Source organism: Cetorhinus maximus, chromosome 8 (genome assembly GCF_964194155.1).
Source record: "Cetorhinus maximus chromosome 8, sCetMax3.hap1.1, whole genome shotgun sequence".
Classification (NCBI taxonomy): domain Eukaryota; kingdom Metazoa; phylum Chordata; class Chondrichthyes; order Lamniformes; family Cetorhinidae; genus Cetorhinus; species Cetorhinus maximus.
In genome coordinates, this window is record NC_135886.1 from 14,367,603 (window position 1) to 14,394,787 (window position 27,185).

At 44.1% G+C, this 27,185-nt stretch overlaps 1 protein-coding gene and 1 long non-coding RNA gene across 2 annotated transcripts; both read left to right on the plus strand.

Moving 5' to 3' along the window:
• Nucleotides 1-5,197: 5,197 nt before the first annotated feature.
• LOC144683453 (uncharacterized) lies at nt 5,198-12,165 on the plus strand. The gene is made up of 2 exons (XR_013577258.1): nt 5,198-5,337; nt 7,961-12,165. It is a non-coding gene; the product is annotated as an uncharacterized LOC144683453 (long non-coding RNA).
• amigo1 (adhesion molecule with Ig-like domain 1) lies at nt 5,332-16,117 on the plus strand. Its single transcript, XM_078546480.1, has 2 exons — nt 5,332-7,616; nt 14,967-16,117. Exon 1 carries the CDS (start codon nt 5,615-5,617, stop codon nt 7,133-7,135), a length of 1,521 nt encoding a protein of 506 aa, XP_078402606.1. The 5' UTR covers nt 5,332-5,614; the 3' UTR covers nt 7,136-7,616; nt 14,967-16,117.
• Nucleotides 16,118-27,185: the final 11,068 nt, after the last annotated feature.

Consider the following 27,185-nt stretch of genomic DNA (forward strand, 5'->3'; position numbering starts at 1 on the left):
GTGCTATCTATAAAGACACTTACCCTCGAAATGATGTGATATTTGTTCCAGTCAGGAACTGGTCCAGCTCCCTCTTAAAGGCACAGAGAGAGTCATCCCTCACCACACCAACCAGCATGCCAGTCGAGACACTCACTGCTCTCTGAGCAGAGGAACCGTCTGTCACCCAGTCTATTCCTACTCTTACATGAGCCCTAGTTCTTCCCAATCGGTTAAACTGGAATGATCCGTCAATAGGTGGATTATCCAGCCATTTTTCATTTTATCGATCCTCATGGGGAAAGACTGGAGGAACCTAAAGCTTTTTTGGCTTTAAAGGAGGCCTCTGGGAGGTGATCTGATAGATCAATGTAAGATTCTTAAAGAAATGGAAAAGATACATCCAGATGCAATATTCTGGATTTAGCCGACACCAGTTAAAACTAGCAAAAGGCACATTTAAGTCGATATATTAAGCAATTCTTCTTCAGGAAGAAAGTGATTAACATATGTAATAAACTCCCAGATAATTAGTGATGGTAAAAACCCTGGAATCACTTAGGAAATTAGGAGCAGGAGATTTTTCAGCCCCTCAAGCCTGTCCCACCTGCCAATAGATCATTGCTGATCTCTTACCTCCATCTAGCCACCTTAGTTCCTGATCCCTTGGGGACAGTCCAGAGAAGGTTCATTAGGTTGATCCTGGGTATGGAGAGATTTTCTTATGAGGAGAGGTTGAGTAGGTTGGGCCCGTACTCATTGGAGTTTAGAAAAATGAGAGGTGACCTTATTGAGACACATAGGCCAGAATTTTGCCCTCGTCAGGTGGGCTCGGCAGGGGGGTGCTGCTGCACTCAGCGCTGCCTGTGTGGGGACGGGGTGGGGGGGGAAGAGGGTGAGCGGGGAACTTCAAGCATGCACACAACTGCCCGCAGGACAAGCTCCCTGAGGAACAGAGCTGCCTCAGGGAGCTGAAGATATAAAAAGTCAAAAATAAACATTTCAAAAATGCTACAAAACCTGTCCCCTCCTGTGACTCTATCGCATGAGCAGGGACATGTTATTAGTGAAAAGTTAACATTTTTGTTTTATTTTTATTTGCTGTTGGAAACCTCATCCCACCCGTGGATGAGGTTTCCTAAAAAATGCAAAGGCCGCTTGGCCTTTCCACCTGCCCGTTGACCATAAGGTTGGACGGACAGTGAAAAATTACATTCAGTTTGGACTTTAATGGTTTTAATAGGCCTGTTAATTGTCGGCGGGCGTGGTGCCAACTCACGCACGTGCCCACCAACCGAAATATCGTGCGAGTCATCGGGGTGCTCGCCTGATGTCATCACATGTCATTATATGCTCATTCGAGTCGGGTGCACGCCCACCCAACGCGCTAAAAATTCTGGCCATAAGATTCTTAGGGAGCTTGCCAGGGCGGATGCTGAGAGGTTGTTTCCCCTTGTGGAAGAGCCTAGGACCAGAGGGCATAATCTCAGAGTAAGGGGTCGCCCATTTAAGACAGAGATGAGGAGGAATTTCTTCTCTCAGAGGTTTGTTAATCCGTGGAATTCTTTACCGCAGAGGGCTGTAGAAGCTGCGTCATTAAGTATATTCAAGGCTGAGACAGACAGGTTTTTAATCAGTAAGGGAATCAAGGGTTATGGGGAAAAGGCAGGAAAGTGGAGTTGAGGCTTATCAGATCAGCCATGATCTCATCGAATAGTGGAGCCGACTCGATGGGCTGAATGGCCTACTTCTGCTCCTACGTCTTATGGTTTTATGGCCTTATGGTCTCTCTACCAACCCTCTCAATTCCATAGAGACAATTGGATAGTTCAGTTGGGGAGGAGGGTCCATAAAGCTTTTCTGAATAGATTAATTAACTATTAAGTAACTATTTTGTGATATTTGCTATCACTCCATCCCATATATTTCCCCCAATCACCCTCCAGATCACTCTCCAGAGAGAGAAGAAAATATCTTCTCCATTATAACATAAGAATTTCTGAATGAAAAAAGACAAAAGTCCACCTGGTTTACCTTCTACCTTTCAAGTTATATGATTCAACGAAACTGCTGTTGTTGACGAGTCACAGTGATAACTCTCGATCAATGAGTCTCCAACAGAGCCAGACATGAGCTGAGGAAAACCCTCAGTGGTTGAGAGCTTTGGGAACCACAGGTCCAAACTCCAGGTCCTGTTCCTTCTGAGCACGTTACACTCACTACAAATTTCTTTGGGGAAGGAGAGATACCGAGAAAAAGCAACAGAAGAAGAAAGATACTGATGGGAAAAGGGAAGAGATGCTAAATACAATTAAGTCTTTCATTACTTATTCACTCACATTCCCCATCCTCCATCCCCTACCACTGCAAAACTCTGCACAGATACATCTTGACACTTTTAATCATGTTCATAGTTCTAGGACAAGGCAATGCCATGTGTATAACTGAACATCAAAGGCAGTATTTGCACAGTATCGATAACTCTCAGTAGTGTCAGCAGATACCAGGTTTCTCTGAAGTACAGGTAATAAATAGGTATGAGAGTTAGTTAAATGACCTTTAACCAGATAAATCAATTAATTGCTGTGGCTTTTACTTCCTTTATGCCTCTCCATTACCCGCTTGTTACCTCCTCTAATTGATATCTCCACCGCCTTCCTCATCTGTCATCAGAAACCATCTCACAGACTGTGCCAATTACTAGAATTCCACATTTCCAGTGAAGCAGGACAATTACACATTGAAACTAATATACAGCTTACAGGTTGCACTTAACTCCCTATAAAGGGACAGCATCAAGCTGAGTAGTGGTACAGCACAAAGTAATGAACAGAGGGAGCAATTAATGAGATAAGAGGCTTCAACTTATTTCAAATTATGGGGAGGTGGTGGCATAATGGTATTGTCACTGGGCTAATATTCCAGAGATCCAGGGTAATGCTCTGGTTCAAATCCCACCACAGCAGGTGGTGAAATTTGAATGCAATAAAAATAATCTGGAATTATAAGTCTGATAACAACCATGAAATTGTTGCAAAAACCCATCTGGTTCATTAATGTCCTCAGTGAAAGACACTATGAAGGACTTCCTCCTCTAGAGAAGGGAATCTGCTGGCCTACATGTGGTTCACTCTTAAAAACTGCCCCCTGAACAAGGGCAATTAGGGATGTGCGCTTGGCCAGCATTGCCCACATCCAATGAACAAATATTTTTTTAAATTGCTGAAGTTGGCAAGGCTGGTATTTAAGCCCTAGCTGCCCTGAGGATGTAAGAGTTGAGCCACCTTCTTGAATCACTGCAGTCTACGTGTTGAAGGTGTTATTAGTGATTAGATACATTTCAGTGTTTCTCAAGCTGGAGTCTACGAGCCCCCGGGAGAAAGTGCTGACCAAGCAGGGCCTGCCTTAACAAGTGGGAACTCCTGGAAAATATTAGGTTGGATGCAGGTTTAATACAGAGTAAAGTTTTCTCTACACTGTCCCCATCAAACATTCCCAGGGCAAGTACAGTATGAGGTTAGATACAGAGTAAAGCTCCCTCTACACTGTCCCCATCAAACACTCCCAGGGCAGGTACAGCACAAGTTTAGATACAGAGTAAATCTCCCTCTACACTGTCCCCATCAAACACTCCCAGGACAGATACAGCATGGGGTTAGGTACAGAATAAAGCTCCCTCTACACTGTCCCCATCAAACACTCCCAGGACAGGTACAGCACGGGTTTAGATACAGAATAAAGCTCCCTCTACACTGTCCCCATCAAACACTCCCAGGACAGGTACAGCACGGGTTTAGATACAGAATAAAGCTCCCTCTACACTGTCCCCATCAAACACTCCCAGGACAGGTACAGCACGGGGATAGATACAGAGCACGTTGTTCAACATTTGCATCCAAGAATTTTCAGTGCATCCAACACCGACACTGTTCTAGTCACTCGAGTGCAAAATCCAGACTAAGATTCTGGTACAGTACTGAGGGAGTGCTGCGTTGTTGGATGTGCCATCTTTTGAATGAGACGTTAAACTTCTCTCTCCCCACAGGTGAATGTAAATGATGACACATTATCCAAGCAGAGAAGGGGGTCCCCCCGATCTCTATTCCTCAGCCGACCCCTAACATGGATAATCTCGGCATTGATTTCATTGTTGCTTGTTGGCACTTACTTATTGCAAATTGATTGCTACATTACAACAGTGACTGCACTTCGAAAATACTTCATTGCCTGTGAAGCACCCTGGGACCTCCTGAGACGGTGAAAGGCGCTACAGAAATGCAAGTCTATCGTTGTCTTTTCACTGCATCTTTCAACTCTGATTAAACGAGTGACAAATTGAATATGGCATTGGTAACAAGAGACAGAATTGCATCATCAAACCCTCTGGTGTTGCTGAGTTCTGTCACTGAGACTGTCTCACTGAAGGACAATGACTTAGGCATCATGACTCACTGAAATTGCAATGTTTCAATCCTAATTGAAACAGACAAGCAATGGAATATTTTAATATCAGTTATTAGCTAGCGAATTAGATAGCGAAGGATAACACGGGGCCTGCGTATAATTGAATCAAATCCAATTTTAATATCAAACCCCAATGAGACGATGGTGACTTTTAATCTGCATTTTAAAAGTTGTTGCGTTTCCCTCGATCCCATTCCGATATTGGACCCTTATCTTCAAGGCAGGGGGAACCTATTTTCAGTTAATCAGGTTGGGAAATCTGCAAAATTATTAAACATTAAAAATATTATCGTTGAGGAGGGGGGAAAGCCAAGTAATCTTCAAAACGATTGTAGAATGTTTTGTCCAAGTGACACTGCAGAGACTGGGAATGTACTGCAGTAAAAAACTGTCACCCAATGGGTTAACCTGAGACACTACTCATTGGATGGTTGGCTTCTGCGCTTTGGCCAATGGGCTGGCGGAGCTGGCAAAGAGTTGTGGATGGATGCTCTTCTCCTCCAATAGGGAAAGAGCAAAGAGCAGAGAAATAAACAGTCTTGTCACTTGCAAAGAACTGGGTGCGCAGAGAGCTGAATGGCAAGGCTGGGAGAGAGAGAGAGAGAGAGGAGCTCTGCATTCTCAACCTGGGATCGTCCTGTGCAACCTCAGCTGGCTCTCTCGCATCTTTTACCGTCTTTCTGTGCTGTGTTGAGCCGGTGGTCGCGCTTTGAGATGTTTGAGGCTTTGTGGCCGCGGCTGAAGCATTGAACGTTGATCCGCATTGAAGGAGGGTCTGAAAAGGGGTGATTAACCGCGAGCAGTCACACCGCCGCTTGTGATCACCCAGAGGAAGCCCTGAAGAATGTGCAAAGGGGATTCACTGCTAATCCAGAAGATTGATTATTGTTACCAGTAAGTAAACCTTTCCATGTTTGACCCAGAATGAGAAGCGCAATGAGTTAAAAGCCAGGAATGGTTGAAAATCCAACAGTGACTTTTGTTGGTAAATGCAGGGTTGTGGCACCATGCCCATTACCACTTGCTCTCCGCACTATGTTCAATTATTTATGGCTTCAAATACAAGCTCCCGGTGCCAGAAATGTTCCTCTGCAGCCAACCTCTCCCCCTTGTGTGGTGTGAATTCTGGTCTCATCTGGTGCGCTCAATGACCACTTCCTAAAGCCTAACAATGTGGTTAAACTGCCTCTTGGAGTCCAACCTTACCAGAGGATACCAGTGTGGAATTTCCTACCTGTCTGTTTTACTTCTAGTGACTCTGAGTAACCACTGTCACATGAGCGTGTCTGCTCTGAACTGCCACTCCGACTGCATCTGCGCCAGTAACATCGTCAGCTGCTCCAAAAGGGAACTGGTTAATATCCCCAACTCTCTCCCGGAATATACAGCAGTCCTGGACCTCAGCTACAACAGCCTGACTCGCTTGAGAGCTGAGTGGACCAAAGTTCGTTTGTTGAGACTCCACACCCTGCTCCTCAGCCACAATGGCTTGTTCTTCACATCTGAAGAAGCTTTCACCGAGGTACCGCATTTGAGGTACCTCGACCTGTCCTCCAACAAGCTCAAAGTTTTGGAAGAGTTACACTTCAATGGGCTGGAAGAGCTGGAGGTGCTGCTGTTGTACAACAACCAGATCTCTCAGATCGACAGGACCGCCTTCGAAGGCTTGGACAGGCTGAAGAAGTTGTACCTGAGTCAGAATCTGATCACCCGCTTTCCCCAGGAGTTAGTGATGGAAAATACCAGGCTGTCTGGACTGGAACTTTTGGATGTGTCAAATAACAAGATAAAGTCTCTGCCTGTTCAGGAACTCAACAATCTACCTGCCTACCTCAAAAACAGTCTTTACATACACAACAACCCCCTGATCTGCCATTGCAGCCTTTACCTCATGGTCACCCAATGGCACGCTCGGCAGTTCAATTCTGTAGTGGACTTCAGGAATGAGTTCAGATGTATCCTTCCCTTAAACCACAAGGTGTCCATCAAGCTCTTTGAGCTGCAAGAAGACTACATGAACTGCAGCACCGTCATTGATTCGGAGGTGGAGGCCTTCCTAGAAGGGACCTTGACCTTTCACTGCGACACCAGATTGAGGAACATGACGAAAGTGTGGGTGACCCCAGACAACGAGACCATACAGGCTGGCCACAACAACCAAAGTGTCAAGATGTTTCCCAATGGCAGCCTGTGGCTCGGTAACCTGAGACTGGAAGATTCAGGGACTTACACTTGCCTGGCCACCAGCAGCCAATTCAATGAGACGATCCACATGCAACTGAGGGTGCACAATTCCACCGTGAGTCCCACAAACGAATCACTGAACACAGCCTACACCACTCTGGTTGGGTGCGTTGCCAGCGTGATTTTGGTTCTCATTTATTTGTACCTCACGCCGTGTCACTGTCGGTGCAGCAGCAAAGCAGATAAGCAGAAGAGCCAGCAGGAGGAAAGCATTCACTCATCCATGCTAAGTGCCACCTCCACCCATGACATCTCCAGGGACAAAGCTGCCATGGATCGGCGTGTGGCCTTCATAGAGCCAACTAAGGACATGCAAGGGCAGAATGGGAAACTCAAGCCCAATGCTGTGGAAGAATTTGAGGACAAGAGACTCTTAACGGTGCCCAGAAAGAAATCTGACTGCGGCTCTGTTGGTTCCGTGTCCTCGGACTCTCCCATTGTCGTTTAACGTGGCACACTTTAGCCATGTTCTGTGTAATGCACACAGGCTGCTGGCAGACTGCAGGGTGAGGGCGGCCAATGCTTCGTATCTGAGCATGGGAATAATTAGCAGGCCCTGGGCTACCTTTAGAACTCTCAGTCCGGCCAAGACAATTTGCAGAAAATTAGATCAGGCACAATGTGAGAATGCAAACTGCACATGTCAGGCTGGGATCTTAACTGTCTGCAATATTTCATATTTATTTATTTTCTTAAATTTCTTCACACTCCTATCTGACTAACTGTGTAGGCTTTGCAGCTTTCCAAAATGCAACTGTGACCAACCTACATGCTGTCGCAGTGACTGGGCCTGAATCGACTGACTGCGATTGCTCGGGTAAGAGAATGCTTCAACCTGAGACCTGCAAATTCTAAAAAGGCTGGTGGCAAAATCCAAACCAAATGAAAGCCTGTACCTTGCCTCAGCAGGCTGCACCTCTGTGGGAAGGGTGAGTGAAAGAATGAAATGTAAGCCTAGAAATTTCTGCTGGTGAATTGGGGAATCAGTTTTTAACCAGCAAAGTTCTCCATTAATAGAACAGGCCTCGGAGGAGTCCCTAAACCAGTGTCTGGTGAATATGTTAAAGATTCAGCTGTTGATCTCACCAGCGGTGATTGTGAGACTCCAAGTGTCTGGGAAGAGCCAGCCTGCGTTTCGACTCCCTGTGTTGTTTGGTCAGTGATCACTACACAAGCACTGTCCTGTTGGAGGGCAGGCCCGAATCTTCACACTGTGTAGTCACTGTTCTCTCTCTACTGATTCACCCTGCCTCAAAATGTCTCTTCCCCACAGACACAGCGAGAAGAAATGCACGAGAAAAAAGGATTTCGTAGTGACACAATTCAAAAACAATATCCAGGACATATTGGGGGAAAAAAGGGAGAAATTCATGGACATCTGATAATGTTCAGCTGCACCTGTCTGTTGTATCGCTACTAATGTTGTCTCACTTTATGTATGTGCAGTTCATTTACTGTTATGGGTCATGATACTGGGCTTAGCATCTGCAGGGTGACAGTCAGTCAGGGCCCCGGCTCTCTTCCTGATGATCTGACCTGAAGCTGAATTGGGTTCCACCATGACTGGCTTTCAGTGACTCACTCATGTTATAAAGAGTAAGGTAAGCTATTGGAGGGTAATGTTAATCAGCATCCTGTAGCCCAGCGAGAGTTAACAGCCTTTGGACAGGAGTGAGCAAAAGAGAGCAGTGGAAATGAATGAAATAAACTCCTGAGACTTGTCAGAGCTAGTAACTGAGGGAGAACAGCCATTTTATAAAGAAGAGGAAGAACTTGCATTTACGTAGCGCCTTTTACAACCTCGGGATGCCCAAACGTGCTTCACAGCCAATGAAGCATTTTTTTCAAAGTGCGCTTGCTGTTGTTAATGTAGGAAATGTGGGTCTCTGGTCTTGACATTGTTTAATGTCAAATATCCCTTGTCCCTGCATCGCTGTGTGTACTACCTTTTACACTGTTACTATAACTGTCCACTGTAAGCACTGCAGTACATGAATCATTGAAGGCTCTCTGCAGCATGCAGTGAAGCAGAGTGCTAAGTGTCTTTCCGAATTTACCCCAGTGCATTGATCAACTCACTGCTTCGTCCACTTCCCACTGTGGGAAGGTGGGCATTATCTTCCTGAATGAAAACTGCATTAACTAAAAGTTCCAATGAATAATTAAAATCCAGAGTATAATGAGTCATAGAATTTTTAAGAACTTTAAAATAAAAATGTATATAACTAGAACCTCATTAGTCAGAACTTAAAAACAGGCTCTGCACATGGGTTATGCCCGGCTGCACTGCATGCAGCTGCTGGTAGATGCAAATATTTACTTAAAAAATATAATCATTTATGTCTTCATGGTGTCTGCAATTACAGATAGTCTGTTTCAAAGCAACAGCAGGTCCACAGGATATAGGCAATCACACGTAGAGAATGTTGATCATGTCTTGTACCTAGTTCCCTGTGATTTGATTCAATGTCTTTGACTATTTTATGTAATGTCCTGGTTTGCAGTGAGGCAGAGAATGTGCTGATTGTTGGCGAGACGCAGAGAAACAAGTGGCTGGCAGGAAAGTATCCACTGGTTCTTGGGAGGGGATCGGGGTTTGGGGGGGTGGGTGCGGGGGTGGAGAGGGCATGTGGTGTAGGAGGTTTCTGATGCTATGCATGTCTGGCAGACACATCTTTATACAGATTTACCAGAATAATACCTGGGTTCCAAGGGTTAAAATACAAGGAGAGATTGCACATTGGGGTTGTATTCCCTTGAAGTCGGAGGTTGAAGGGATGAATTGAAAAGTTTTTCAAAATATTATGGGGAACAGTTAGGATAGATCGAGAGACATTATTTCTGCTGGCTGCAGAGACTGTGGCTCAGGGGCATTGTCTAGAAATCAGAGTCAGACCTTTCAGGAGTGAAATTAGGAAACAATTCTACATACACAGGGTAGCAGAAGTTTGGAACTCTCTTTTGCAAAAGGCAAGTGATGGACAACTAATGCTAGATTGATTGTTAATTTTAAATCTGCGATTGATAAATTTCTGTTAACTAAATTAACTTTGACATGGGGCAAAGGTGGGTAAATGGAATTAGGTCGCAGATCAGCTGTGATCTCATTGAATGGCAGAACAGGCTCGAGGGGCTGAATGGCCTCCTCCTGTTCCCACTTCCTATCTCAAACTGAGCTACATGAGGTAGAGGCATATGATACACCGGGATTCTTTTAATGGGTGTTGCTTAGTCCATCCCTGTCCATAGAATTCAGGGTGAGTGAGTAATCGTGTGTTGTGGGTGCTCTGTTTGTACTGAAGGTGTTGGTGTGGTGCAGTGGATAGAGGATTAAAGCACAGGCCTCTGGGTTGCTGAAGAGATGTTCAGTTCAGATGAAGTGATTCCCTGGCCCCAGGAGAATGTCTGTGATCTAGGCATAAGAGATCTGGTTGTTCGCTGTGTGTTTATATTCCGCGAGAAAAATAGAAACATTATTTTGTTATAGTTTTGCAAGCCAAACAGATACAGAATGTGCAGTAGGTCACATAACTGTGGAAGAAAAATTCCTGTTGTAATGTAGGAAATGTGGCAGCTAATTTGTACCATAGCAACATCCAGAAACTGAACTGGACTAGTCATATAAATACTGTGGATACAAGAGCAGGTCAGAGGCTAGGAATCCTGCGGCGAGTAGCTCACCTCCTGACTCCCCAAAGTCTGTCCACCATCTACAAGGCACAAGTCAGGAGTGAGATGGAATACTCTCCACTTGCCTGGATGAGTGCAGCTCCCACAACACTCAAGAAGCTTGACACCATCCAGGACAAAGCAGCCCACTTGATTGGCACCCCTTCCGCAAACATTCACTCCCTCCACCACCAACGCACAGCAGCAGCAGTGTGTACCATCTACAAGATGCATTGCAGGAATTCACCAAGGTTCCTTAGGCAGCACCTTCCAAACCCATGACCACTACCATCTAGAAGGACAAGGACAGCAGATAAATGGGAACACCAGCACTTCCCCTTCAAGTCACACACCACCTTGACTTGGAAATATATCACCATTCCTTCACTGTTGCTGGGTCAAAATCCTGGAACCCCCTCCCTAACAGCACTGTGGGCGCACCTACACCACAGGGACTGCAGCAGTTCAAAAAAGCAGCTCACCACCACCTTCTCAAGGGCAATTAGGGATGGGCAATAAAAGCTGGCCCAGCCAGCGACGCCCACATCCCGTAAATGATTAAAAAAACCTCCCACAATCAGCACTGTGATAAATGACCAGTTAATTTGCACTTAGTGATATTGGTGGAGGAATAAATATTGGCCCAGGACACTAGGGAGAACTCCCCTACTCTTCTTTGAAATAGTGCTGTGGGATCCTTTACATCTACATGAGTGGGCAAATTTTGGTTTAATGCTACATCCAAAAAATGGTGCCTCTGCCAGTGCAACACTTCCTCAGTACGCACAGGGAGTGTCTCACTGGATTATGGGCTCCAGCCTAATTCTGGGAAGCACCTGGAGAGGACTATTTAACTCTCCTTCAGCCTCTCATTGGCTGCAGTGTAACCGCAGCATCTGACAAATCCCAAAATGGACCACCCAGGAACTTTAAACTTAATCCATATCAGCGTAGACCCAGTTTTCCTGGTATTTGCACAGTGATCGATGGAGTTCTGTTCAAATTTAAGCACACTGTACAGAGCTCTGCATCTTCCCAGCCAGTGAACGATGCAGGATTGGCAGTACATCTGGAGACCATCAACCCTCATCACTCTAAGTTGACTCAGCAATCAAACCCATCAGTGTGTCCGCTTGTAAACTCAAAGATGTTTAAAAGATTCATGTAAATATTGTTCTGTCACTAGCGTTGTTGAATGTGTCAGGCACAGAAAACATTGCTTGTCTTGCTGGTTTTTGTCTAATATCTTGTAAGCAGCCTGAAAGAGACTGCTTGCTGCAAATGTGATCTACGTTCCATCTAATGTCACTCTTGAGTACATTGTATCATGATTTTAGTAAGAATTATCTTACTGGGTGGGTACAAACTCTTCCTGTGTGCACTGAATCTATACCATAATTCTCCCTAGCTCTCAGCATGTCCTCCAATAATGAGCTACACTAGTTATTATTCTCTTTCTCTCCCTTTCTCTGGACAAGGTAACAGATGCCCCCTGGTGGTGATGGCCTATTTGACTACAGAGGGCATCACAGCCAAAGCCATTGCTTTCTGCCACTGAGCGCGTTTCAGTGAGTGTCATGGTTGAATGTGTAGCAGCTTTCGCTGGAGACTGAATTTGATCACAGATAATCCCCACTGAACCATCAACACTGTTCTCAAGGGTTTTTATTTTTGAATGACAATGTTTTTAATTTGTAAGTTGATGTGTTGTTAATTTGTGAACCCCTGGCTATTCCAGTGCTGATGAACAATTTCACCTGCAGATTTGTATGTAGAGCTGAATTAAAGGCACATGGAATGGAAGGAAAATGTTTCATTGAAGTTCTCTTGGGCTGAACTTCTCATCTCACACACACACACACACACACAGAAACACAGAGAATCACACAGACACACACATACTTAATCTTTCAGTCTTCCTTAGACACAGGGGTGGTGCCAGAGGACTAGAGAACTGTGAATGTTACACCGTTGTTCAAAAAGGGTGCAAGGATACAGGGCAGTCAGCCTGACCTCAGTGGTAGGGAAACTTCTGTAAACTACAGTACGGGATAAAATCAATAATCGCTTAGACAAGTGCAGGATAATTAAGGAAAGCAGCATGGATTAATCAAGGGAAAATCATATTTAACTAACTTGCTGGAGTTTTTTGAGGAGGTAACAGAGAAGGTTGATAAAGGAAACACTGTTGATGTGGTGTATATAGATTTTCAAAAGGCACACAACAGACTTGTGAGCAAAATTCTAGGTCATGGAATAAAAGAGAAAGTAGGCCCTTGGACAAGAAATTGGCTGAGGGGAAGGAAACAGAGGGGTGATAAATGGTTGTTTTTCAGATTGGAAGAAGGTTTGTACTGGAGTTCCCCAAGGGTCAGTGTTGGGACCCTTGCTCTTTCTGATATATATTAATGACCTATACTGTGGTGCTCAGGGCATGATTTCAAAATTTGCACATGATACAGAGATTAGAAATGTTGTCAACTGTGATGGGGATAGTCTTGAACTTCAAAAGGATTTAGACATGTTGGTGGATTGGGCAGACAAGTGGCAGATGAAGTTCAATGTAGAGAAGTGTAAGGTGATTCGTTTTGGCAGGAAATATATGGTGAGACAGTGTAAAATAAAGGGAGAGCCTCTAAAGGAGGTGCAGGAACAGAGGAACCTCGATATATACATACATGGGTCATTGAAGATGGCAAGGCGTGTTGAGAGAGCAGTTAATAAAGCATATAGTATTTTAGGTTTTATTAATAGGGGCATTGAGTACAAGAGTAAGGAGGTCATGTTGAACTTGTATAAGACACTAGTTAGGCCTCATCTGGAGTACTGTGTCCAGTTCTGGGCACCATACTTGGGGAAGGATGTGAAGGCATTGGAGAGTGTTCAGAGGAGATTCACAAGATTGATTCCAGGGATGAAGAACTGTAGCTATGAGGGTAGATTGGAGAGGCTGGGACTGTTTTCATTGGAGAAAAGAAGGCTGAGAGGAGACATGATAGAGGTATTCAAGATCCTGAGGGGTATGGACAGGATAAATAGTGGGAAACTGTTCCCACTCAAGAGAACATCAAGAACTAGAGGGCACAGGTTCAAAATAATTGACAAAGGGAGTAAATGTGATGTGAGGAAAATCTTTTTCACCCAGAGGGTGGTTGGAGTCTGGAACAAACTTCCTGAAAGGGTGGTGGAGGCAGGTTTGATCGAGCTATTCAAAAGGGAATTGGATTGCCACCTGAAAAAGAAAGAATGTGCAAGGTTACATGGATAACGCAGGGGAGTGGGACTAGGTGGAATGCTCTTTCAGAGAGCCAGTGCAGACTCAATGGGCCAAATGGCCTCCTTCTGCACTGTAAAGATACTGTGATGTACACACATACACACAAAAACACAGAGAATAGCACAGCCACACACACACAACCCACCCGCCCTTGGAATCAGACACAGAAACATACAGAGAAATACAGACACTCACAGCTACATAGAGAGAAACACACACTATAGATATACAAAACCAGGTCGATAAGCATATAAATACACACACAGGAAAACAAACAGACAGATACACTATTACACATATGCATAAACACACTGACACACCCCTATACAAACAGACAGACACACACACACACACCCAGACATAGACACACATATACAGACACTCACTGATTATCACACATTTGAAACATACTTGATTTGGGAGCTAAGAATTCAACACAACACTTTACTCCTCTTGAGTGTCTCACAAAATTCTTCCCTGTTGAAGCAGCTCGAGTCTTCAGCCGACATCTGAACGACAAATGCAGCTGTTAATGAAAGAACGTCACACAGGCCAAGAATAAGAACAAAGGCAAGGTCATTCGGCCCAGCTGGTCTGTACTGGTGTTAATGCTCCACATGAACCATGTGAGGGAAAGGAATACAAGGTTGTGCTGATAGAGTGAGATGAAGTCGGGTGGGAGGAGGCTTGTGCGGAGCATATACACCAGCATGGATCAGTTGGGCTGAATGACCTGTTTCTGTCTTGTAAATTCTAATCCTAAACCTCATCTCCCCATCACCATACCCTCCTATTCCTTTCTGCCTCATGTCCTTATCTAGCTTCCCCTTAAATGCATCAATACTGTTCACTTCAATCACTCCTTGTGGTATCGAGTTCCAAATTCTCACCACCCTCAATAAAGAAGTTTCTCCTGAATTCTCTACTGGATTGATGCATGAAGAACGACATACAAGAAAGGTTTAGTCCCGGATTTTTCAGGTTCTGTTATCGCTCATGTTTTTCCATTCCTGTTTCCATTCCTCCCATCAAACGACCATCACTAAATATGAGTGAAGCAACAATTGCTGGAAAGCCTGTTCTCTCCCCGCTCCAAGTCTCTGATTTTGTGCGTTACAAACTGAATCACTGAAAAAAACAATCGCGAGGGAAGTTGCTGAGTTGTTCTTACACTGTGCTGTGGGGCTTGAATCAGTTTTGAGGCTGGAGTATTATCGTATTTGTGATTTTACGTGTTATTTGACAGCCTGGTCTGAAATTAAATCTGGTAGCAGGTACTAGCCCTGATTGTTTGATATACAGAATTTCATTGTGTGATTTTCTTTTTATGAAGATCTTTCCTGAAGCCTCTGGCCATTTGACTTTAACCAACAAGAAGACTGGGAACTGACTGCCAAAGTTACTGGTGTCTGAGCATTCAGATGAAGCAGAATGGATCTGAATTTCTATAGCGACTTTTTCACCACCTCAGGATGTTCCAAAGTACTTCACAGTCAATGATGTACTTTTTGAAGGGCAGTCACTGTTGTGATCTAAGAAACAGGGCGGCCAATTGCACACAGCAAACTCCCACAAACGGTACTGTGATAATGACCAGATACTGTGATGTTTTTGTGATAAATATTGACCAGGGCACTGGGAATAACTCCCCTGCTCTTCTTCGAAATAGTGCCATGGGACCTTTTACATCCACCTGACAGGAGGATTTAATGCTGCAGCAGGGCTGCACTCCCTCAGTACTGCATTGTGTCAGCCCAGGTTTTTTTTTCTTAAACCCAGGAGTTGGACTCGAACCCATAATCTCTTAATTCAGAGTCAGGGGTGCTACCTACTGAGCTACAGCTGACAACAGATTAAAAATCAGAGTGTGGCTTTGTAAAGAGAGATGGAGGAATGGCTTCCGAATTCCAGCAGTCATTCAGAGGCTCGTCTTAAATAAAGATTCAAACTTCCGTCAGCGTTGGTGAAGAAGGCAGAGTGCCGCATGGATTCTCCCTGCTCCCGTTCCTCTGTCACACCAGAACGATGGCTATATAAGAAGGGATATCTGCTGCACTGCTGACCAATTTACCGCAGCGGGGGCAGGGCAGAGAAAGTTCGGGGGCCCACGGCAACCCAGTAACATACTGTCCCTCTGAGAAACACTTCAGTTTACCATCCCACCGCAGCCCCCTCCTCTGTCTCATTTTGGTGTTGACAGGTCCTGTTCCCAAAACACCACCCCCCTCCCCATCCATGTAAGTGGTTAATTAAGAGATCAACCAGCCCTCATGGGTGGGGTGTGGTTATGAAATCTTAACTAAGAGACAAGATAACAGAAGTTGGGGGAAACTGGAGTAGAATAGAACCCAATGAGACTCAGCATTGTCCTCCAGTGCCTTCTGTTATTGACCTAAATAGAAGAACTAAAACATTTCCCACAGGGTTGTCAGCCCTGCAAGGACATCACCCCTCCCCAAAATTGTAACCAATCCCCATCCAACACCACTCCCCCACCACACCTTTGTGATTGGTCATCAACATCCTCGCAACGCACCAACTGGAAAGGAAAACACCCTTTGTCACCGGATGATCCTTGACTGTCAGACAAGCAGCATTCTCCCCCTCAACTCTAATACTTTTAAACATAATGAACAAAATGTTCAAAGCAAATGAATAAGCTGACTTTTTTTAATGCCACTTTGGATTATTTTCTTGGAATTGTTTGCAGCCGTTTCCTGGAGAGTAATCTTTAATTCCTAGAGGGATTAGGAACCCTAATCCCACACAGAAATCACTCTGTTAATCACCAGGTTTTGACCATCTGGTTTATGTTTCAGGAATATCTGGATAACGCACTCAAAACCCAAAGTGTCTGAGTGACAGCATCAATAGATATTCCAGCAAAGTTCCGACAGACTCCAAAATAAGACCTGAATAAAAGACACAGTGCTGGTTAAATTTACACTGTATACATAATTATTATTCAGATAAATATTATTGTATAACATCTCACTTTTTATTTCTATATAGAGAGAAATATATAAAAATGTGTATAAATATTATAATAAAAGTCCAAAAAGTTACATTAAATTGAGTGATAAAGTACTTAAATTTGTGTGTTTGTAATAGGGAAAAGTTTCTGTTACTCATAAAATCACTTCACACTTCCAAATGTTAAAGAACGAAAGTTACAAAACTACTCCTGAAAATTCACAGCTTTGCAATTCTTGGTGGCAATTGTGAAATTTATAACTGCATGCACTCGATGGGCTGAATGGCCTCCTTCTTTGTCGTAATAACTCGCTGACTCTATAAACATTACTGGCCACGTGTCACTGTGTTTGGGGGAATTGAACTCTTCATTTTCTTACCAAAAGTGGAGACGATATTTTTCTCTCATGCCCGCTGACTTTAGCCAGCTCTTTCCTTGTTAGAAGATGCGGACCAAAGCAGGACGATCCCAGCGTTGGTCACCAATCTGTCCTGAGTGAGCGGGGGCAGCAGTGACAACTTATCTCAAACAGTTGAGAGTGGAAGGTCCCAGATTCTACTCCTGATAGTCATCCAGTGAGGTTTTATGGAAAATTGGGGGACTAGATGGGATCGGGATTAGCTGTGCTGCCCTCCAAGGCGAAGTAAGTAGTCTTGTAACTCTCAGTATCTGAGTTGAGACAAGGATAATTCCTCTTGAGTATTTTGACGAATTGAAAACTTACGGCCACTAATTCAAAACGAGGAGGTTATGAGTAAGATAGATAGTTGGAGAACTTTCTCACCGACAGGGTGAAACTTAGTAGGAAGGACATTGGAAGTAACGAGTTCAAATGGATTAAAAAGCCAATTATATTGGTTTGTAGAGAGGAAGGGATTGGGAAACATGGGGTGAAGGGAAGGAGGAACAAGCAACAGAGTGATGGCGGGAGATCAAGGAGAGGTGGGGCTTGCTCTTTTGAAATCAGACCGACTTGTTTGATCACAGAAGGAAGCCATTCAGCTTAGTGTGCCTGTGTGAGCTTTATGAAAGTGCCATCCAATTAGTTCCACTCCCCTGCTCATTCCCCACTGACCTAGAATTTTATCCCCTGCAGGTATACATCCAATTCCCTTTTTACAGTTGTTATTGATTCTGCTTTCACTGCACATTCCAAATCGTAACAACTTCCTGCATTTAAAAAAATAACATTCTCCTCATCTCCCCTATGGTTCTTTTGCCAATTATCTTAAATCTGTCTTCTCTAGTCACTGACTCATGTAACTAGAAACAGTTTTTCTCTACCTACTGTCTTTCAGAATTTAGAACACATTAAATTTCCCCTTAAACTTCTCTGCTCCAAGGGGACCAATCCCAGCTTCTCCTGTCTCTCCTATTAATAATAAAATGTATATGCTTAAGAGACCTTTCTTTAGTAATTTTCATGACCTTATTTCGGTCACCATTATTATGGTTTTTAATTAGCCTGAAATTAAAGGCACATTGGTGACCTGATTTGGAGGAGAGTTTCCTCTACAGCCCAACATGTCGTGGTATCTTTAATTAAACATATTCTCATTATACTAATACTGAGGTATTACTAAGTGATTGGTTCCAGCATGAATTACTCACTGACAGTGTGAGTGAATTTTGCAATCCAGGGGCTATTAATTCACATTAGTAAAAAATAAAATTTATCCAAATGTTATTATCACTTAATAAATTTGGTGTAACGTTCCTCCTTACTAGTGTCTCCAATGGAGGCCAAACATTCATCTATCTTCTTGGTCTGACCAATATCAAGTATTAGATGGTATTTTACATACTATAATAACCTATATGCCAACCTTGGCTCGGTGTGTAGGACTCTTGCCTCTGGAGTCAGCTAGCTGTGGGTCCAAGTCCTGCTCTGGAGACTTGAGCCTATAATCCCTAAGCTGACTCTCCCAATGCAATATAAAGGGAGTGCTGCAATGTCAGAGGTGCAACCTTTTGGTTGAGATGAAAACAGGGGTGCCTGTCTGCCCTTTCTGTTTGGTGTAAAAGATCCCAGAGCACTATTCTGAAGAAGAGCATAGGAACTCTCCTTGTGCCCTGGCCAATATTTATTCCTCAACCAACATCACAAAAAACAAGTGATCTAGACATTTTCCCATTTCTGTTTGTGGGATCTTGCTGTGTGCAAATTGGCTGCTACATTTTCTATATTACAACAGTGACTACACTTCAAAACTACTTGAATACTTTATTTGGCTGTAAAGTGCTAATGTCCTGAGAGCATGTAAGGTGCTATATAAATGCAAGTTCATCATTAGTGTAATAAAGTTGCTCAAACATCAAGAGAGATCATTAATCCTATAAAATTAATATATATACACTTAAAATAATTATTAAAATTTCAGAAAAAATAATTTTAAATTCTTCCCATAATATTGCTCTTAATTTTCCCACTCTTTGTCCTATTTTTATTTAGCTTAAAGAAAGGCATTTCAAAGGTGAGATGAGAGTGACTGCCCTTGACATCAAGGCAGCATTTGACCGGGTGTGGCATCAAGGAGCCCTAGCAAAACTGGAGTCACTGGGAATCAGGGGGAAAACTCTCCACTGGTTGGAGTCATACCTAGGACAAAGGAAGATGGTTGTGTTTGTCACTTGGTCGTACAGAACTTGAGTATTGCTGAAAAAAGGGACATGCAGTCAAAGCTTTTCAGCTTGCACTCATCAGGACAGGTGCAAGAATATCCAATTTCAAAGGGAACAACAATTTATACTGCATGCGAAAAGGTACAGTCAGTACTCTGCCTGCTGCAAACAGCCAAACTGACATGCAATTTGATACAAGTCACCAGTCATTGGGACATTTGGCCTACATATCTTGTATCACACCAGCACTGAAATTCATATACCACATTATTCATTTGTGTGGTAGACAGGTCGTGTTTAACCAGCCTGTGCTTAAAAATCTCAGAACATGATGTCTAATATTAGACGTGATTTTGTGATTGGTCAGCACTTACTGAACAATCCCAAGTGTGCTAAGAATTACACTAACAACCAATTCAAGATTATCAGTCGAGCTGATAATGTGGCTCACTTACGCTTGTTAGAAGCTACGTCTATTAATTTCCAGGGCCCTGTCCTCTGTAGACAGAGAGAATATGTCCAGACATTGTGCCTTTCTCAATTACAGCACAGAAGAAGGCCAGTTAGCCCATCAAGTTCATGCCAGCTGTCTATAGAGCAATGCAGTCTAATTCCCCAGCTCTATCCTGATAGCCCTGCAAGTTTATTTCCCTCTAGTGCCCATCCAATTTCCTTACGAAATCATTGATCATCTCCACTTCCACCACCCTCATAGACAGTGAGCTCCAGGTCATTACCACTCATTGCATAAAAAAGTTCTTCCTATGCTTGCTAGGAGCAACATATATTCGTACTCAGGCCCTATCCTTAGCAAACAGAAATATGTCCGGGCATTGGGTATTTTTTAATTAAACAAAAGCTTGGGGTATAACTATTCCCTGGTACATTCTCCATAGCAGTGCCTTGGCTGGTCAGAGTCGACTTGTCTTTTTTGAATTTAGACAAAAGGTGGAGGGATAACTGTTCCCTGGTGCATTCCCCATGGCAATGCCTCAACCAACCAGAGTCCACTTGCCAACCAATCAGCACCCTTTTCTCATGCAGTTTCAATTGTTGTTCTCTGAAATTTGGTATTCTTGCATCGTCCTGATGAGAGTTTCAACAGCATGTCTCGTAATTCAGCAATGGTCGTGGTTGTTGGAGGGCAACCCTCTCAGCCCCAGGGCATTGCTGCAGGAGTTCCTCAGGCCCAACCATCTGCAGCTGCTCCATCGATGAAATTCCCTCATTCGTAAGGTCAGAAGCGAGGATGTTCGCTGACGATTGCATAATGTGCCGTACCATTTGCAACTCCTTAAATACTGATATAAAACAGAAAATGTTGGAGATGTAACAGGTTTTAAGCAAGTGTAGATCCAAGGAAAGGGAAAGGAGGAATTGAAGAAAATAGAAGGTCTGTTGTCAGTCTGCCTTCCTATTTATTAAGGACTCATCTGACTGGTGAGGACCATTCCACGAGCTCCAGGCAAGGTTTTCTAAAGCAGCCTCCTCCTAGCCCTCTGAAACCCTGCCTATGCCTGCTGGAGAGCTGGCTCTTCCCACTGGGTTCAGATGGGAGGCCTAGAGACAGACGGCCCTTTGTCTGCCCATCAACAGCCCCTTGACGGTCACAGGGAGTTATGATCAGACTCGGGTGGTTTCAGTCCCTATGAAAGGGAGGCAAGAGTTGGTCAGTTTTCCTGTTCAGACCTCTGTCCCACAACACTTGCTGGGCAATGGGCTCCACACAGGCACCAGGTACCGGACAGGACTGGGCCTGACTCGGATGTTCCTCCGCAGACTGTCACCACCATTCGCTCTCACACAAGAACAATAACATAACAATAATCCGTGTGTGGGAAAGACAAACCATGTGGACCATCAGCAGAGAGCCAGTGATCATGGAGAGAAAGCAGAAACATTGAGAGAGAAATGCAACATTTGTAAATGCAATTTGTTTTTACAGACACTCTGTCCACCAAATCCCATTCCTTTTAATCCATCAAATTGCAGTTTGAAGTTTGACATCCTTGTCTCATTTTGAATGAACAAAGGTTAGTTGGAGCTGGAGCAATTTCTTTCCACTCATAATTCTGTATTGTTAGTTAAACAAAAGATAAATAAATCTCCAGCCCACAGTAAGCAAATGTTGCTGTGTGGGAGGTTGTTTAACAGGTTTTATTAGGAAGTAACAATTTGTTTTCATGATCATGTGGTAAGGTTTCATGATTAAGATACAATACAGACACTCACAGACACACTTGACAGACCCTCACGGACAGACATGCACAGACACACACTCATAGACACTTACTCAGACACGCACTCACAGACACACACTAACAGACACACACTGACAGACACACGCTCAGACAATACACACAGACACACACTCACAGACATACACATAGACACACATTCACAGACACACATGCACAGACACACACTCACAGACACACATACACAGGCACACATACACAGACACATAAACACTCGTAAACACTCGCACACAAAGACACATTTGCTCAAACAGATGGACACATCCAAGCACACACTCACGCAGACACATACACACTCACACACACACACAAGCAGATACTCATATTCACTCACAACCAGACACTCAGAGAGACTCTCACAGGCACACACTCACAGATGCACAGACTAACATTCAAATTCACTCATCCAGTGAGGTGAGGTAAGAGTGACTGCCTTTAACATCAAGGCAGCACTTGACCGAGTGTGGCATCTAGGAGCCCTAGCAAAATTGAAGTCAATGGTAATCAGAGGGGAAGCTCTCCACTGGTTGGGGTCATACCCAGCACAAAGGAAGATGGTTGGTTCTTGGAGGTCAATCATCTCAGCTCCAGGACATCACTGCAGGAGTTCTTCAGGTTAGTGTACTTGGCTCAACCATCTTCAGCTGCTTCATCAATGACCTTCCCGCCATCATAAGATCAGGAGTGGGGATGTTCGCTGATGATTGTACAATGTTCAGCACCATTCGCAACTCCTCAGGTAATGAAGCAGTCCATGTCCATAAGCATCAAGAACTGGACAACATTCAGGCTTGGGCTGACAAGTGGCAAGTAACATTCGTGCCACATAAGTGCCAGGCAATGACCAGTTCCATCAAGAGAGAATCTAACCATCTCCCCTTGACATCTAATGGCATTACTATCACTGAATCCCCACTATCAACATCCTGGGGGTTACCATTGACTAGAAACTGAACTGGACTAGCCATATAAATACTGTGGCTATAAGAGCAAGTCAGGGGCTAGGAATCCTGTGATGAGTAACTCACCTCCTGACACCCCAGAGCCTGTCTACCATTGACAAGGCACAAGTCAGGAGTGTGATGGAATACTCTCCACTTCCCTGGATGAGTTCAGCTCCAATGATACTCAAGAAGCTTGACACCATCCAGGACAAAGCAGCCCACTTGATTGGTGCCCGATCCACCACCTTAACCATTCGGTCCCTCCACCACCAACGCACAGTGGAGGCAGTGTGTACCAACTACAGGATGCACTGCAGCAACTTATCAAGGCTCCTTCAACAGCACCTTCCAACCCGTGACTTATAGTAGTAATTATAGTTTTGGGAAATGTTGGACTGTATTAAGAATAATCCTTGGTGTAAGATCACATGATCTGTGTAAGCCAACATGTTAGCTGTGCAGTGAACCTCTACAGAGGAGAGTACTTCTTTAGTTATGGAGTTTGATGAATGTGTGTAGTTGCTACTGCTGTCTTGTAAATAAAGCCTAATGTTTCCACTAAGAAAAGTTGTCTGAAGATCAACTCTATAACAAACTGATGATGAGGATGGGATCAGAATCGGTGCTGTACCTCGCCCAGCGATTGTGAGTATCTAAGTTCGTTAAAAATAACAAAAGATGTGCTCATCCGAAATGCCACAATTTGGCAGGATCGACCCCTTTGAGCCAGCTACAGACGATTGGTCTCAGTATATAGACTGTCTTGCATTCTTCTTTCAAGCGAACAAAATCACAGGGGAAGAGAAGAGGAGAGCAATCCTCTTGAGTATTTGTGAGAGCAAAACCTAGAGTTTAATTTGAAGCTTGACAGCCTCAGTGCCCCAGATTCGACGGCTTTCAGAGAATTAGTAGACCTCGTTAAGGGACATTTTCAACCCAAGCCTTCAGTTACAATGCAGAGGTTCAGGTTCAATTCACAAAGTAGAGCCCTGGGCGAGACAATTGCTTCCCAAGTGGCGAAAATAAAGTAACTAACAGAATATTGTGATTTTGGTGAAACCCTGTTCAGTATGTGATGTACAGGAAGACACTATCCAGTGAAGGTTGCTAGCTGTAGTAAATCTTGATTTTAAGAAAGTGTTAGAAATAGTGCTGATGATGGAAAGCACTGTAAGGGATTCACAAGCAATTCAAGGGGCGCAACATGGCACTATGCACGAAATCGGGTGGGAACAGTCAGCCGAAAGTGGCGCAAAAAGCTGGGACTCCACCACGAAGCGGGAAATGGCTCCTTCTAATCGAAAAATGAGAGGAAACAGCTTAGCAACCAAATCGAAAAATAACTTTCAGCAACGTGGAAACAATCAGTCTTCTAGCAATTGGCAATTTAAAAAAGTAGAATGTTATTTTTGTCACAGAAGTGGACCCATAATGAGACAGTGCAAAGCAAGATTTAAACAGGCCTCCAAACAACAAACGAAGCCCAATGAAGTCTGTAGTGCAGAAGAGCCAGAAACAACCAATTCAGACATTTATTCATTATTCAACATGAAAGTTGGGAAGACAGAGCCAATATATGTTACAGTGCAAGAGAATGGTAAACCATTAAAAATGGAAGTCGGCACAGGAGCTTCCACCACTGTAATAGGAGAACTCGCTTTCAGATATCTAAGTAAAAGTGATCAGCAATTAAATTTGGAACAAGCATCTGCCAAGTTGAAAACATACACAGGCGAAGAAATCCAGGGCCAGGAATTTCCGGCCGGGGAGTGGGGGAGTGGGGCCTGCTCACCTATGCGTAAAATGACACGGGATGATGTCAGGCGGAACTCCCGACATCACCTCGCCCCATTTAAAGTTTCAGGTAGGCAGGGGCTCAGCAAAATCAGCTGTGCGCCCGCCGACCTGTCAATGGCCAATTGAGGCCATTAATAGAGTCATCAAACTAATTTATGGACCTGCTTGTCCAACCTTAAGGTTGGCGGGCAGGCCAGGAGCCCTGGCGAGCATTAGAAAAAGCATGGAACCTCATCCACGGGCGGGATGAGGTTTCATGTAGGTTTTAAAAAATGTAATTAAAGTGTATGTAAAAGTTATGGACATGTCCCAACTCATGTGACAGTGTCACATTAGGGGACACGTCAGGGAATTTTTTTTCTTCTTTTTTTCAGATGTTTTAATGTGGAGCCGATCTCCCTGAGGCAGCACTTAGCCTCAGGGAGATGTGTGCGCTTTATCGTGCGCATGCGCGTAAGAGCGCACTCTCGGCTCAGGGAATTCCCCCACCCCGGCCGCACAGGGAGCGCATAGCCTCCGCCTGCCCACTCATAAACTTCCACCCTAAAGGGGGGGGGAGATTCTACCCCAAGTAAAAAACATCACCAGAGCAACTGTTCAATATAGAAACAAATCGGCACAGCTACCTGTGATGATGATAGAGGGTGAAGGACCAAGCCTTCTAGGACTAGATTGGTTAAAGGAGATTAAATTAAACTGGTCCAAAATCTTCCAGTTTAGAGCAGGTGGACTGCCAGAGCTGCTAAAAAAATTTACGTGGATCCAGAAGCAACCCTTCACTTCTTGAAAGCAAGGCCAGTGCCATATGCCCTGAAAGAGAAGGTTGATGCTGAGCTGAACCGGCTAGGGAGGTTGGGTGTCATAAAAGCGGTTTAGTTCTCAGAGTGGGCAGCACCCATAGTCCCCGTCCTTGAACCAGACCAGGCCGTCCAGATATGTGGGGACTAAAAATTAACAGCCAACAGAGCAGCCAAACTGGACAGGTATCCTATTCCCAAAATTGAAGACCTATATGCCAAACTAACAAGAGGGACAACGTATACAAAGCCTGACATGAGTCACGCATATCAGCAATTTTTTTGTTATTCATTCACGGGATGCGGGCTTCGCTGGCTGGGCCAGCATTTATTGCCCATCTCTAGTTGCCCTTGAGAAGGTGGTGGTGAGCTGCTTTCTTGAACTGCTGCAGTCCATGTGGTGTAGGGACACCCACAGTGCTTTTAGGGAGGGAGTTCCAGGATTTTGACCTAGCGACAGTGAAGGAATGGCGATATATTTCCAAGTCAGAATGGTGAGTGATTTAGAGGGGAACGTCCAGGTGGTGGTGTTCCCATCTATCTGCAGCCCTTGTCCTTTTAGATGATACTGGTCATGTGTTTGGAAGGTGCTGTCTAAGGAGTCTTGGTGAATTCCTGCAGTTCATCTTATAGATGGTGCACACTGCTGCTACTGTGTGTCAGTGGTGGAGAGAGTGAATGTTTGTGGAAGGGGTGCCAATCAAGCGGGCTGTTTTGTCCTGGATGGTGTTGAGCTTTTTGAGTGTTGTGGGAGCTGCACTCATCCAGGCAAGTGGGGAGTATTCCATCACACTCCTGACTTGTGCCTTTTGATGGTGGACAGGTTTGGGGAATTAGGAGGTGGGTTACTCGTCGCAGGATTCCTAGTTGCTCTTGTAGCCACAGTATTTATATAGCTAGTCAGTTTTTGGTCAATGGTAACCCCCAGGATGTTGATAGTGGGGCTTCAGTGATGGTAATGTCATTGAACGTCAAGGGGCAATGGTTAGGTTCTCTCTTGTTAGAGATGGTCATTGCCTGGCACTTATGTGGTGTGAATGTTACTTGCCACTGTCAGCCCAAGCCTGGATATTGTTCAGATCTTGCTGCATTTGGACATGAGGAGTCGTGAAAGGTGCTGAACATTGTGCAGTCATCATCGAACATCCCCACTTCTGACCTTCTGATGGAAGGAAGGAATTGAAGCTGGATGATGTCTCCCTGGAATTCATCACCACAAATACCCTCAAAGGGTTATACCAATATACACTCCTACCCTTCAGTGTTTTCTCAGCCTGTGCCATTTTCCAGAGGACAATGGAGAGCTTGCTGTAGGGACCACCTCAGGTTGTGGTCCACCTGGACGATATACTGATAACTGGATTCACAGAAAAAGAACGCTTGGCTAACCTAGAGGAAGTCCTGAAATGATTTTTACAAGCAGGTGTGCGCCTGAAGAAGGAAAAATGCACTTTTCAAGCAAATTAAGTCATCTATTTGGGCCACTGGGTAGATGCTCAAGGGTTACACCAAGTTGGAGAGAAGGTTAAAGAAATAAGAAAGGCATTTGCACCCAGGAACACCTCTGAACTTAAATCATTTTTAGTGATGATAAATTATTATGGGTGATTTTTACCAAATTTATCCACTGTTATAACACAGCAGATGGTAAATGCTGAGCTGTTCAAATCCCAAGTGAAACTTGAAACAACTATCACAACTAATTTTCAATTTGTATAAATTTCGAGATGCATGCATTGAATTCAGTAGTAATAAGACCAAGTCTTGTAGGTTTTTATAAAACTAGACTGAACAAGAGAAATGATTGTAAATACATACATAGATCTATAAATTACTACTATGATAAGCTCTAAATCCCCTAATCAATCTAACTCCCAGTTATACTTTCATTAAGGCAACAGTAAGACACATAGGTTTCAAAAGACCCAAGCAAAGAAGCATGATACCCTGAACAAGTCGACTTCCAAGTGAGTTTTCTTAACTTCAGTCCTTTGAAGACAGCAGCTTGAGGCATAGGTGCTAAAGGCTTTTGTAAGACCTTAAAAAAGCCTTCCCTTACACACAGCCCTTGCTCCTTCTTTATACATAGCTTCCTCGTTGAATGCAAATACCCATTGTTTCACTGTCTCTTTGGACTTTATCTCCCTGATAATAAAACCC

Coding starts and splice junctions, on each gene's coding strand:
- amigo1 (XM_078546480.1), top strand. CDS start 5,615: ATGTGGTTAAACTGCCTCTTGGAGTCCAACCTTACCAGAGGATACCAG.